General features: G+C 37.8%; 1 protein-coding gene across 6 annotated transcripts in view; it reads left to right on the forward strand.

The window, feature by feature from the left end:
- LOC124162911 overlaps positions 1-14,134 on the forward strand; it is a 30,168-nt gene that overhangs the window by 3,102 nt on the left and 12,932 nt on the right. For 3 of the 6 annotated variants that reach the window (XM_046539635.1, XM_046539634.1, XM_046539639.1), the window contains 4 exons: positions 354-512; positions 8,222-8,332; positions 8,420-8,759; positions 14,065-14,097. In XM_046539635.1, the coding sequence (XP_046395591.1) occupies positions 354-512; positions 8,222-8,332; positions 8,420-8,759; positions 14,065-14,097 (643 nt within the window). The remainder of the gene's footprint in view (positions 1-353; positions 513-8,221; positions 8,333-8,419; positions 8,760-14,064; positions 14,098-14,134) is intronic. The other 3 variants (XM_046539640.1, XM_046539641.1, XM_046539638.1) reach the window with 2 other exon arrangements.

Genomic DNA, 14,134 nt, shown 5'->3' on the forward strand with positions numbered 1-14,134 from the left:
TGAAATCTGTTAAGGTTTGAGGCTTTATAATGTAGGGTGTATATGCTTTTTTGGCTTTCAATTATCTGAAAGTTGCCCAGATTCCCTATCTTAATCTTGATTCCTACCTGCTATATTCTCAATTTTCAGTGTGCTCTTATTAAAATTAAAGAATATAATACATAACTCAAGGCCTGCTTTTTAGTATAATTGTACGGTAGAATATATGCCTTTGCTTAAAAATTTGATATAATTTACTCTTATTTAACAAATGTTTTTTTCTGGTTTCCAGTGTTAGTACTCTGGTGAGATGATTTATTTTCCCCTGGTGTAATAACCTTACTAATATTGGACTAAATGTGCTTCATTTCTAGTCTCCTGATTTACCTGTCAAAGGGTTGTTGAGTGGTATTCTTCAGAAGCATAGAAATACTAATGTGGTTGGTGTAGAAGCAGTTATTCATTCTGAGGAGGGTGTGAAAACTGACAGTGACCATTGTAGTGAGCTAGGATCAACCTTTATGGTACAAGAGGTAATAGAATAATGCTTGTTAGTTTGTAAATTTTTACTGAATTGTTTAGCATATCATTAAAATTGTGCAAATGGTAATCTTTTGTCAATACTTATGTTCAGTGATGCCTGCTTCATGTAATTTTTTTTTATTCTTTATTTGAATGGAATGTGAATTCTGTCTACTCTTGCTTTTATTATTTATATTTATTGAATGTGGTGAATTATGCAGCTTGCACCTTTATCGATACTTTACCATGGTAATGCATACATATATCTTTCTTGACCTCCTGTCTGTATTTTAAACACAAGCACACAAGGCCTATTATCTTATTTTATAAAATAGCTGGGAGAATATATTGATATCAAATCCTGCCTTCTCAGCTTTGCTATCCTTTTTTTCTTACATTCAATGTCTGTAAAAAAGTTCAAAGCCATTAAATGTGAAGGGATGTGGCAAGGAGGTGGAAGGGTATTCTTGGGATATGAAAATTTGAGAGGTTTTTGGGAGTGTATTGTAGTAAATTTAAAATTTAACCATCATAAAATAATTCAGTCCATTAAATAACTATTCTCTAGATGGAATGTGAGGAAACACCCTTATACCACTCTTCTTGTTGTTGGACATTGTCATTCTATTCACTTTTGTCGTCTGCTTCAAATGTCTAAGCTTTTTTTGAAGCACTGACTGTGTTCGCTCACCCTCCTCGTTCCTCCCTTGCTGAATAGAGAGAGTTTTATTTTTTCTGATAGGCTATGGGATCTTGTGGCACCCTAACTATGCCATAACTGAGAGTTTGGCTAATGTATACTCACTGTTGGTCAACACTTACCATGTTCCAGGTCTTCAGTATGCCTTAGCCTTGCAGGGTGTGGTGTGCAGGCATTGCTTCAGATTGTTAAAATATATCAAATGTTACTGAGCCTTTGCGAGCCATTAAAATTAGGTAAAATGGATCTCCCAGTAAAAGAGTGTATACTGAGCATAGTAACAATTAAATTGATTCAGAAATAGTGTAGGTTGAGAAGAAACAGTAGCATAAGTGTTGCAGTGGCTGTGAACGTCATCTAAAGTGGTGCTCTGACTTCATGTACACAGGGAAATCAGCTGGCCCTTAGGCATGGTGCATCAAGTTTTAAAGTAATATTTATGTCTCTATAATTTATTTAAAGGAGTAATGACAAGAGATTATTGTACAATAGCTGTTAAGTTATTGCAATGATAAGCTTCTTTTTGTGAGCCTTGTTGTTTTATTCAGGAAGAATATCATATGTAAGGCGCACAGTGTGTTAGAATGAATAGGGTAGTTTCCTTCATCAAAGAAAACGAAAGGCATTGATTGCGATTCGTTACCCACCATTAGTGTATTCATAATACACAAATTATTTGGTTTTTGAAATACCGGTTTAGACGAATGGCAAGGGTCAAATTTTATCCTCATTTGAAAAAGGCCAGATTGGCGCCCATGCGATTCCACTCCACGTGACGTCACAGGGACCTAGTTTCTACACGAGAGGATAGGAGTTATACATCGTCTGAGGTTACCAATGCATGCATGAGGCACAGAGCTCAGGGAAACATGCCTTAATAATCACCTATTAAAACTGGCTAAGGTCGGAAAGTTTTCTTCCTTTGATAAGGTATTAATAAACCTTTTTTAAGCTTAGCGCTACCATTCAGCAAGGTACTCAGCTACCCGCTGGCAGCCTGCGACGTATCAGCGCAAAGCCTCGCCTCAAGGTCACCTCACCGGGCGGGAGGGGGAACCAGAAATACGACGTACGGAGATATTTCCCGGCATTCATACTTGAGCGTCGCGTTTTCGCGCGCTTGAAAATTTTCACTTTTCATTTAATCGCGAAAAATAGATATTGTCATTTAAAAATCTAAAAGCGTGAAATACGTACTCCAGGAGTAATAATCTTTCGATTAAGGCAATAAAAAAATAATAGGAAACCACCCTATTGTGAGGAGGAATCGTGTAGAAAATATTTGAGCCTTTATTTGGCCCTGTTCAAAATATGTTATTACTTAGTGTGATCTCGGATCTTAAAATTAGTGGGTATCTTCAGCGATGGGCTAGTTCATTGATTTTTTCATTGTCAGTTGTGAAAAGTAAGGAGACCCATATTTTTCCCCCGATCAATCTTTTATCTACGTCTGAAGATATTCACAATGAAAAATTGATGGCTTTTTCAGTAATAAGTTGATGCTGAGCAAGTTGCTGCATCTCTAGTACATCTCGGCCTCTTGAATGAGTCTCACACAGTTCGTTGTTGTACACTCCTTACAGCAATTCATACTCTCAAAGAGTTGTTCTCTCTGAACGAGTCAACAAGTTAAAAAAAAAATGAAATCACCAACTCATCAAAAATGAATGACAACTTTCGCATTTCCTTATTTATTTTTAATATGCAGTAATAGCTGAATAGGGAAGGCATTTTTACCATATTGACCCATCTATCCCCTACACCAATCTAAATCTCTCAATGAATCGGTATTTTTTGGTTTTAAGTGTGATATGTGCATTTAAGCCTTGAATGAATGCCACTGAAGGAAAATGTATTGGGATATGGGTTGATTTCATGATAGCCTTTGCGTCTTGTACAGCTTCATGTAAAAAAATGAGGAGGGAATATTGCTATACATCCAGTGGGTTGAGAAGGATTACTACGTATATTGTATGGCTACAGCATCCAGTTGATTCCCGAAAAGATGAAAGGGAAGGTGTGGGAAAGCTGCGGCTCTGCTTAACACTCTTCTTCACGGTGCATCTTGATCTCAGCTTAGGACAGTGAGTGTCTCTTCTCTTAACTTACATTTTGCCACGTATATGAAACATGTACCGACATCACATTGGCTGTCCATGTCATCCTTGACTCATTTTGGTGCTGTGCGTAGGATAAAAAGGACTGCTGCATCAGGGAAAAATGAAGCCAAGGAAAGCGTAGGAAGGTTTCTGCTTAACAGTCTTGTCTCACTCTGGGAAATTTTTTATCATGTTCTCTCAGAATCATTGATATCGGTGAAACTTTTGGGAATTCGAATCACTCCCATGATCCTCCTAAGTCTATGAAAATTGGAGATGCTGGTTTAATAAAGCCAGATGTCTTCAGACTTAAAATAAAATGCCTTTTAGCTTCTAGTTTTATTTTTTAATGATAGATATCAGAATTAAATCGAGGAAAGGTGTCAGTTGATCACTATATTTTTATGGGAGGTTAGCGAGGCTAAGTGCTAATAAATTATCTTGAGTGGTCTTATTTTTATACTCTTTCAAATTTGTTTGCCCATAATTTTATCTTCTCTTCACCAAATCATTTGAAAAAATATTTACATATCTTCATTGTAAGAATTTTCTTGGCTATTCTTGTTTTACTTGTCTTACTTACTCTATTGTCGGTTTGTGCTTCTTCCTGTGAATCTTTTCGTGCTCAATCCTGTGGTGGTGATATTTCTTAAGGTGTCTGATATTTTAGTTGGATAATTTTCTTACTTAAGAACTGATATTGGAGAAATGTTTTGTTTATTGCTCAAGGGAATGTATTTTATTTGTTGATTGGAAAGCTTTTCATAACTTAAGTAAAAGTACATGTGTGATTTGAAATGATTAATTGCCATGATGTTGCTGAGAACTATGTATATGTTAATTGGTGCCTTGTGGGATATATTTTTACAAATACATCCTGAACTGATATCTTATCTTTCAAATGGATAGCTATTCAATGATACAGAACTCTGACGACTTCAGTCATACACTCCTAGAAGGATTATAATCATTGCTGAGAAGGGTAGGGCCACATTGACTTACACAGTCTTGACTTGGAGTGAAACTTCATTTTCCCAACCATATCATATAATATCCAGGAACCGAAAGGTATATTTTTTGGTAGTTTTCTTTCATGTGTGATTGGAAAGGTGTTGCTGCCTCAGATCTCATGTATTATTCATGTTGTTATTAGATGCGGTGATGAAAAAGACTATTACTATTCATTTAGCTACCACTTTTACTGATAACTTTTGTCCTGAAATAGTTGATTGTATTTTCCCAAAAATTGAGAAAAGCTTATGTAAGCATATAAATTAGGTCAAGAGCATGTCTGGGAAAGCCCCTTCAGTTTGAGAAAGTAAATGTACCTAATTTTGCTTTTGGCATTACCATTATCCTGTGACTACTGTCAGTAGTATCAGAAGAACTTGCTATATCTCACACAGTAAACTGTTATTTTTTATTCTTATATTTTGTAATATGCTATCTACTCCTATGCATGTGCTATAAAGTATAATCATTGTCAATGTATGAATAAGCTCATGTTAGTTGGCATAAAGTGATAATTATGCATTTTGAATTGCATCAAGCATGAATGATTGATTGTTTAATTTATGTGGACATTTTGTTTATTTGCCTTTTTTAAGGTAATCATCCATATTAGTGCATATACATATATTGTATTGCTTGCTATGTTTTGTACATGCCCTCCACATCAAGTCTGAAGTATATTATAAGTCTATATTATCTTTTATCTAAGTAATTTTATGGTGGGCAATGGCTGTTTTTGAATTTGCATTCATGTAGTAGAAATTAAGAGTATTTAGTGATGGAGATGGGGAGTGTGGTAGGTCAGTGGGTGAAATGCTTGGCTTCTGACGTGAGGGTGCAGGTTTCAAATCCCAGCGAGTTTTTGTATGGCCCCAACCAAAAATCCTTGCATATCAAAAAATTGCAAGGTGGACCAGGGAAAGGAACTGTTCTCCCCTTCCTGAAAATGTGAAAATTTGCTTTCCTGTAGCTTATCCCGAAGTGAGCTCTAACCTTACCTATCGCATCCAACCTTAGGGTTTAATCAGTGGGTGAGTGAGCACCATCCATGTGGAGTGGGAGGTAATGCTCAGATTTAACGATTATGTCATGGACTCAATGCACATCGAAAATTGTTTTATCTTGTCAACTGCTTCTTAGTATTTGTTTATGGATTATATTCTTTTGTATAATTTGCCTGGCAGTTTCTGAGGTTGCCTTTTGAGTGGGGAAGATGAAATTGGGTGCTGGATATATGTTTGTAATGTGGAGGTTAAGTAAAGTTGCTACTTTCAGCTTCTAGTCAGAAGCAGTTTGTCTAACCATTTTTATTATTTATATTCCTATTGTGTTTTAAACATGACCTTTTCTGTGTTCATTTCTTATGTTTGGGAATGCCATATATCTGAAGCTCACATTAGAAGAATCAGCTGTAAATATTCATCTCATGGTTATTCTCGAATAAAAATTTTCTCTATATTGCACTTCACTTTTTTGCATGGGAAATAAAGTTTCTTTTTCAGTTTAAACCATTTTATTCATTCTTATTGGGTTACTGGAGGACTTCATTCCCTCCATGTATGAATGAATGTATGTATGCATTACTATAAATTCTATATTTTAGGTACTCCATATTCTGGATGCTCTGGTGTCTTAACTTCATTATTTTCTTTGAATCTTATGTTTCACAGCATTCTATGGTTACTTTGTCAGCAGTTTTTATTCTTTAAAATCCATTTAAAGGAATACTTGTGTATTTAGATCTCCCATCATGTCTCTGCTTTTGATCCAAGATTCATTTTTAAAGTGAATTGAAGTTGGTGACGCAATTCAAGCATTTTGAATTGGATGAGCAAATAGTGCCCTACGTATTCAATATGATATCTTTGGCAGTCGCTCATTCTTAAATCAAACTTGCCTGTGATGTAAGTGACGAAAGTTATGGATCTGGGAATTAATATTTTATTGGATTGATGAACCTTGATTAACTTTGTAATGGCTTTCAAAATATTGGGTAACTCTTATTACTACATGGATGACTCATCTTTTGAAAGTAATTGTGGCCCTGAGCTTGAATATTTTATGCAGAGCAAGATAAGTATCATAGGTTATTTAAATAATTTCTGCCATTTCACTGAATTTTTTTAAATCATTTATTTTTCATCATCCTTCATGTATTTTCGAATCTCCCTCTGCTGAGACCATATTGTTGCTTCTAAGCAGATTCTCATGCTGATTATCTTTATAATTTTATATTTTAATGTTGGGTTCATGTCATAACACCAGTAGCATAAATGACAGTATCTGAGAAATGAAGAAAATTTTTAGTAAAACAAGTTCATCTCCTTGCCAGAAGACCTTGATGGAGTATTTGATTGTGTTTTTTTGGGCAATTTATCCAGTCAGTTTTTAGTTGGCTATTGTTTCAACAGTTATTTCTGACAAACTTCCTTATTGTCTTAATTGGGACGTGCATGCATGTTCTCATCAGCATCAGGTTCTTGCCGTAATTTTGCTGTAATTTTCTTTGATGATCTACTATTATGAGTAGCCAGAGTTGATGATGGTTAAGACCTTTTCAACACCTTAGTGTTGATATCTCAGCTGTTGACCAATTTTTAATACATGTGTCTATGTTTTTGTTCGAGATTTCAAATAAAAATTATTTCAGATGAGGAAAAGCATAATGAATATTACTTCCCATATATTTTATCTCTTTGGTCACATGTTTTATACAGTTGAAGCCATTCCCTCATTAAATGGAGGCTAAACAAACGGGTTCATACATAGCTAAGTTTTATTATAATGAAATGAATTGTCACTTAATCTTTGTTATAAACTGGCTCTGCTGTATGGCAGCAGTGATTTTATTACTTATTCCGTGGCCCAGTGCTGCACACAGTATCTTCTATTGTTAATCATTTAAGCTACCTGATAAGGGATGTGTTGTTCCAAACTGGTGAAATCTTCAGCGCCATCTTAAAGACTTATGCTGTTTATATTGTCTTCCAAATTAGGGATAGTAAAGGTTCATACATTTTAAGTAAAATGGCTTTCAAAAAATATTTAGCTGAAATAGCTCCTGAATAATCAGATATTACATGGAAATGGTATTGTTATGATTTAATTTTAATGTGAGTCTTAATGGCAGGCCTCTAATGATGTCTTGGTTTCAAAATTACTGCTTTGAACTCTAGTTTAGGTTTTGACCTGGTGGGCTTCTTTTTTTACAATGTAGGTAATTAGACTACTGAAATGTATCTTGATTATAAGTATCATTATGATTTTTAATGATTTTGTTGAGAGAAAATGAGCTTATTCCTTTGGTATGAGCTTTTTTTCTGTGTGGGGAGGAAATGTTATGGGAGCGTAGAGTATTCAATAGTTACTTACGCCAATGAATTAGTTCATCATGTGATGTGTAGCCCAGGCTGGTGCTTATGTTGAGATAATCAAAAGGTGGTAAATAATACATTGAGTGATCTTTTGGGATGTAGTATGTTTTTCTTTCTTTTTGCTATGTTTTGCTTATCCTTATGTTGGCTTCTTTTGGCATGTCGCTTCCTCATTTTGGTGTTTCATTATATTGGAGAAATAATTTTTTTGCTTCCAACTTCAAAATTTGCCGTTTTGATTGATGTTTTTCCATTTTGTCTTTGCAAGAAATCGTGAATCAGTCGGGAGATTTGGTAACATATTGGGTAAAATTACAAAATTTTGGGACTATGCAGTTTTAAAATTTTATTGATATTGTTTGTACAAGAGGCTTTCAATGTCCTTTGTCAGAGAATTCAAAGTCATTTGTGGAAGTAGAGAAATAATGGATGTTAATTTTCCACTACTCAAAAGCGCCCTTGGGAAAAAGGGATGGTTTGATTAATTTTATTGCATCTGTTTTGAATTTCAACCAACACTGGAATTGTGCCAACAGAAGATTTGGAGAAGCATTGCAAAAAGGAAGAAAGAGCAGTACAGTAAAATCCCAAAAGATCTGGTAAGGGTGAACAGTGCCTCCAGAAACTTTCATCCACTATTAAAGAAGGTAGATGAGTTCTATTTTAATGCTCAGTAATGATGATGGTAAAGAATCCAATGTGAGGTAATGGGTGGTGCTTGCAATGGTTTGCAGGAAGATGAGCCAGATATTGTGCTCTCCGCAAGACGGGTGCTTGGTGTGAGGGAGTCTTCCTTGCCGAGGAGGAGTCTGGGATCAACGGGAGTGAAAGGCAGTTGCCCAGCATTGGATCAGACCTTTCAAATTGTTAATGGTTCTCCTCAGTCTTTGGTCCGAGGGAAGAGAGAAACTGGCAGTACATCCATTCTGGACTGCACGTACTCAATGGCCAAGAACAACAGCCCACATTCAGAGGAGGACTGCCTTAGTACTACATCAGATGGCAGTTTATCATCTTCAAGTCGACCAATGAATGCAGATGATGTTCAGCAAATTGCCAGGTTACAGGAAGAAAGTAAGTATTTACAACCTTATTACACTATCAATTACCAATTACACCTTCGAATTGAGTATGATGCAGGGATGTGACACAGAATGGAAATCAAATCTTGAACTGGATGGTGTGAAATCATTGACTCTGTGGGCACAATCGCTTGCTTTTCCTTTAAGGTTTAGATCAGACTCAAATATCCAATTTAGGAAAACAGCGGCCTTTATGGACCTTTTTGCTCTATAATAGGTTTGTAACCCTGAATTGTTCGCCTTAAAGAACTAGAAAGAAGTGTGAAGCTGGAACTGAGAAAGTACAGGGAGGTGTAGTGCAGAAATAAGTGCTTAGATGGATGGAGGTAAAGGAAGAGACTGGCAAAAACCCAGCCTCTGAGGAACAGATGAAGGCAGTTGAATGGTACATGGCCGCAACCACTGAGATATTTTAGTGGCCTATGCTTGGGGGATGCTTCAGTATGGGGTCTGGTGGTCTATGGAAAATGAGTCCCATGCTGTGTTTACACTGTTACCTTACACATTGTATAAAGAAGAGAAACCATAATATTTGGTCAGCGGCTATAAGCCAGGTACAATGTCTGTAGATTCAAGATTCATAGTTTCTCATCCAGCTACTTCTTGTCTTACTTGGTTTACAGTAGTAGTTTTTGCCGAAAATCTCTTTAGGAATTTGTTTTACTACTCAATCATTCAATCTGGTTATTGGTTGTGACATCACAGGCAGGTACAGCGGCAGTTAGCCTAAGCTAAAGGAAAACAAACAGGCTTAGAAGAGGGAGTGTGACTTCAATACCAGTATTTCAGCCGCATTTAAGTCCTTTTCATCAAAGTGAAGGAAATTATTGGCAACAATAGTGTATCCACATATACAACCTTTGGCCCTGATTTCAGAAAACTACATATTTCAATCCGTTGACCCATCCCTCTTGTTTGAATGAGTGCATTATCTGGTGATCTCTTTGGCTCATCTACTTATTAGAGGTCCAGAAAAAATTACCAGCAAAGGTATTTCTTGTATTTTTTTGTGCATTCCATCAGAACTCGCCATCACTTGGAAACCTCACTCAATTATGTAGCTAGAGATTACAATATTCCCTGTTGTGCTAAGTAGTCATTCATTGAATATTTATATCATATCTTGTATTTGAAGGTAATAATGATTGATGAGAGCGTAGTAATTTTTTGTTTAGAATGAGGAAATGGCTTTGGCTTGACAAAGTAAAATGAGTGTTATATCAAATTTCATTTTCACTTCAATTTCTACATAGCCCTCTGATTGGCATTAGGAATATGCCTGGGAAAATACTGATTTCTGTTATCATTAAAATGCCTGTAAACATATTTTCCAAAGTCCAATGACAATTCTTTGGTCATTGTACTGCAACATGGTACGCAGTGATTGGATGGGTGATCAGTCTTTCCTAGGGAGAAAAGTAATGCATTTGCCCAGCATTATCACTGAAATACTCAAAGAGTCATGGGGAGGTTGGTGAGAGTGGCTGGAAAGCAAAGTGATACCAAACTTGAGAATGTGTGACAATATAATAGTCAAACGCTGTGGTAAATGCACTGCGCTATATGAGAAAAACTTAGTGAGAGATGCCAAACCACGCTTTACTCCCCACAAATTAGAAAACCATTTGCTATGTTTACTTGTCTTTCTACTAATCTGAGAAAGGGTTGTTTGTTTCTTGATTTCTCTTAGAAATTGAGGGAGTTGAGGAGCAAGAATTATATCAACCCATCCTATCGTTGATAGTTTGCCATGATAGCACTAGCTGATGTATTATCCTCGATGGCAATCTTTGAGGGGGAAATAAACTCTCCATAACGTGGAAATTCTAGAATCTTCAGGACCTATGATTCTTAAATTTAATCATCATAATGTAGGTAAACAGCCTTGATTCAAGAGTATTCCTCTTATTCAAGAAATACTCCCAAACTTGTCGTGAGTCCTTTTTTTAAGCTCTTTATTTTTATGTCCAGTACATTCATAATGGTGCCTATAGACATTATTTGGTTAGGTATTTATGCTACCAATTAATAATGGAGTGGTTGAATATGAACTGTGAGAGTGGACAGTATTTATTGCACTCAAGTTGCACCAGCTGCACAATTACATAATCAGAATCATTGTCCATGGTTCATGAGCTACAGCCGTTCCACCTTCGTTTTTGCCAGTGTCATGCAGTATCCTGTGGTAGCCACTGGCAGAACCAGAAACAACTGTCTCCAGTTAGGGGCCATGATGTTTGCACCTTGACGGACTTATAGCTCTCTTGCAGTAGATTGGCCTACACAAAAAAAGAGATAATGCTGGAATAATGAGGAAAATAGATACCTAATGTGCTGGGTTGCTGTATCTCCACTACAGGATGAAGTCATCCAGTTACAGTGGGAAGTGGACTCAATGACTAGATCTCATGTTCCTCTGCTCATGTTGTTGTGATTGAGTTGGGAGGTGCCAGGTGTTGTTCAGGTGGCACCTCAGGGTGATGGTCAGAGTCCACCACAGGCTGTAGCTCGGGAGGCGGAGCTGAGAATGGGACTAGGTTGTCCTCTGTAGGGTGTATTGTTTCAGTGGGCATTTTAACTTTGTTGAAGAGGAATGCTAGCTTCAGGCAGTTCATGGTCACCCACACCTCTTAGTCCCTGATCTACAACAGGTAATTCTTCCTGCTGTAAAGTACTTCAAAGAACCTGTCGTAGGAAGGTTGCAGTGAACCTCTGGCTCCGCAATGTCATGCAAAAACAGGTGAGGAGTTAACGAGGCCTCAAAATACTTATACTTATTGGTTCCTATGATGGAAGGCCAGTGCTGGGAATAGTTTCCTGATGTTTTGTCAGGAGCTGTTCTGCATAATCGATAGGGACAGTGGCATGGCAACTGGAGGATGATTGTAGGATCTTGCCAAGAAGTTCCAGAGTTTCTGCAAATACCATTCCTTCCAAGTGCAGGAGGGGTCTTCTTTTCAGCTCGTGGGGAGGCTGAGGAGGATGCCAGGCTGGGCATCAACCCAATCGCTCATCTCATGGCAACAGATTAAGCAGTGGAACCATTCAACCATTCTTTTAGCTGAGGAGTGATATGCCGATGTCTGAAAGCGAGTGAAACAGCACGTGTTAGCAAGCTGTTGGAATAGCTGTTGGGTTTCAAACCGACATAGCTGGTTATTATGGCTGGAGTTCTGTAATGTGCAATCCAGTCATGAAAAAATGTCTCTGCTGTTATATCAGCTAGGAGAATGGCCTCCAACCAGCCTATGATGCAATCGTTTTAAGTTGAAGTACTACTAGCTGCGCCCCTGGCCTGGGAAAGGGTTGCCTTGCAACTTTCGAATGTGGTCTGCAACTGTGGAGTCAACTCAACAGGATGACCTTTGGCACTCTTCCCGAGGGCATTATGGAAAGGGGCCCAGATAGAAGTTGCATTAGGAATAAACCTCTGGTAGAAGTTTGCATGCTCAAGAAGCACCAGAGATCCTTCACTGTATTTCGTGCAGGGAAGTTCTTCCTCGCCAACACTTTATTGTCCATGGGACATTCTGTCAAAAAAAAAATCTGCTGGTTGTTACCAAGTGTACAAGGAATTTTACTTCCAGGTTTCCTGGTACACACTTAGAAACATTTATCAGGATTTTGAACTTCACGATCCGGTTGAAGAGTTTGCTCAGGTGATTCTTATGTTCCTCTTCCGAAGGGAAATCCACCAGCACGTCATGGATGTACACATGCATGTAATAAAAGTCTCGCACTATCCTGTCCACAAACTTTAGGGGTTTTTGTCACCAACTATACTTCTTTGCTGCACCCTTCAATCCAAAGGGAATCTGAGGAAACTAATACAGCCGGGTGTGGTAAAGGCAGTTTTTAGGGCGTCGTCCTGGTTGAAGGGAATTTGCTCCTGCACCAGGTTCATAGTTTAGAACACAATTTTCTGAAGGAGGACATGAGTGAAATCATGGGGGTGTGGCTCTAGGTACCTGCCATCTACAGTTTGAACCATGGCATAATAATCCCCACATTCTCCACAGTGGTGATGACCGTGCACTGTTGAATGGCCATGTGATTCCCTGGTAGATCATCTCCTAAAACTCCTAACTTAATTCTTTTTGGCAGCCAGTTGTTCCAGATTGAGTCTGTGAGGTTTAAAGGTGACTGGCAGTAGCTCTGTCATGTGGAGGAAATGCGTGACATTGTGGTTGACAGATGGGGGATGTCCGGCTTGCTGGGTAATTTCCGAGTAGTGGAGCAGGAGCTTGTGGAAACTTCCATCAATGCTGATTCTCTCACGCTTGTGTCTGAGGCTGTTGTTATGCATCCCTTTACAACCAGGGAGGTAGGTGGGTTCACCAGGTGTTGGCAGTGGATACCCACCAGAAGCCTGAAGTATTTTCTTAAGTCTGCGTTGATTACTGGTTTACCCATGTCAGCAACAACATATGCATGTAAATTCATAGTGCAGCCTGAGGTTCAAGGTGAGGGTTGTGCAGAAATATTTGGCAGTCATCATGCTGTTGGTGACAAAAAGCTTGCTAGTGGTTTTATTGCACAGCCCTTGAGTGTGCTACTAGAAAACTCACTCTCACCCATAACAATCAAGAATCTTGGTGCTGTGAGACATCAGTGATGGAAAGGCAGCTATTCAGGAGAACAGGTCAGTGGCCCTATCAACTGACTGCCTGCTGGTTTGCCGGCTGCTTGGGGTGGAATGGGCTAGGGGGGCAGCAGTTTGTCCTGCAGACAGCTGGGTCATCAGTGTCCAAGACTGGCCGAATTAGAAAACCGTGCAACAAATTGCAAGCAATTGACTATAGATGTGTAAAAGTTATATAAAACAGGGGAAGGCATGCAGGCACTTTGTACTACAGTTGATACTGTCACAGTCTGATATTTCTCTAATGTATTCATATTGAGAGTTTTGTTTACTAATCTTCATGAAATTTTCATATCCTTTCATGGTATGCATATTTCAGTGCCTTGTGTCAGTGTGGAGCATTATTTATACTACAGTTTAGTTGCAGTGTTAAACTAGTTTAATTTAATTGAAGATACCATCCTAGTTAGGGCTTCCTCATTTTTTAAGGTACCTGGGCTCTGTCTTTATAAAATTATCTTGCAAACTGCTATCAAGGATGTAAAATCTCTTGTTATCTGTCTTACTCTTCAAGTATTTTTCAATTGTTGACCAAGCTCTTCAAAATATGTATTATGTGTTCTGCTTAAATGTTTCATATCATGTTTTCCAATTTCGTTATACATTTTAAAATTTATTGAAAATGTGTGTTTAATATTTTTCATTTTATTTTTAGGCTTGAAGCAGTCCACTCCTGTTTGTGGAAAAAGTAAGTTCAAAAAATCCTCTTGTTTACTCTGTCCACT

Source organism: Ischnura elegans, chromosome 7 (genome assembly GCF_921293095.1).
Source record: "Ischnura elegans chromosome 7, ioIscEleg1.1, whole genome shotgun sequence".
Lineage (NCBI taxonomy): Eukaryota > Metazoa > Arthropoda > Insecta > Odonata > Coenagrionidae > Ischnura > Ischnura elegans.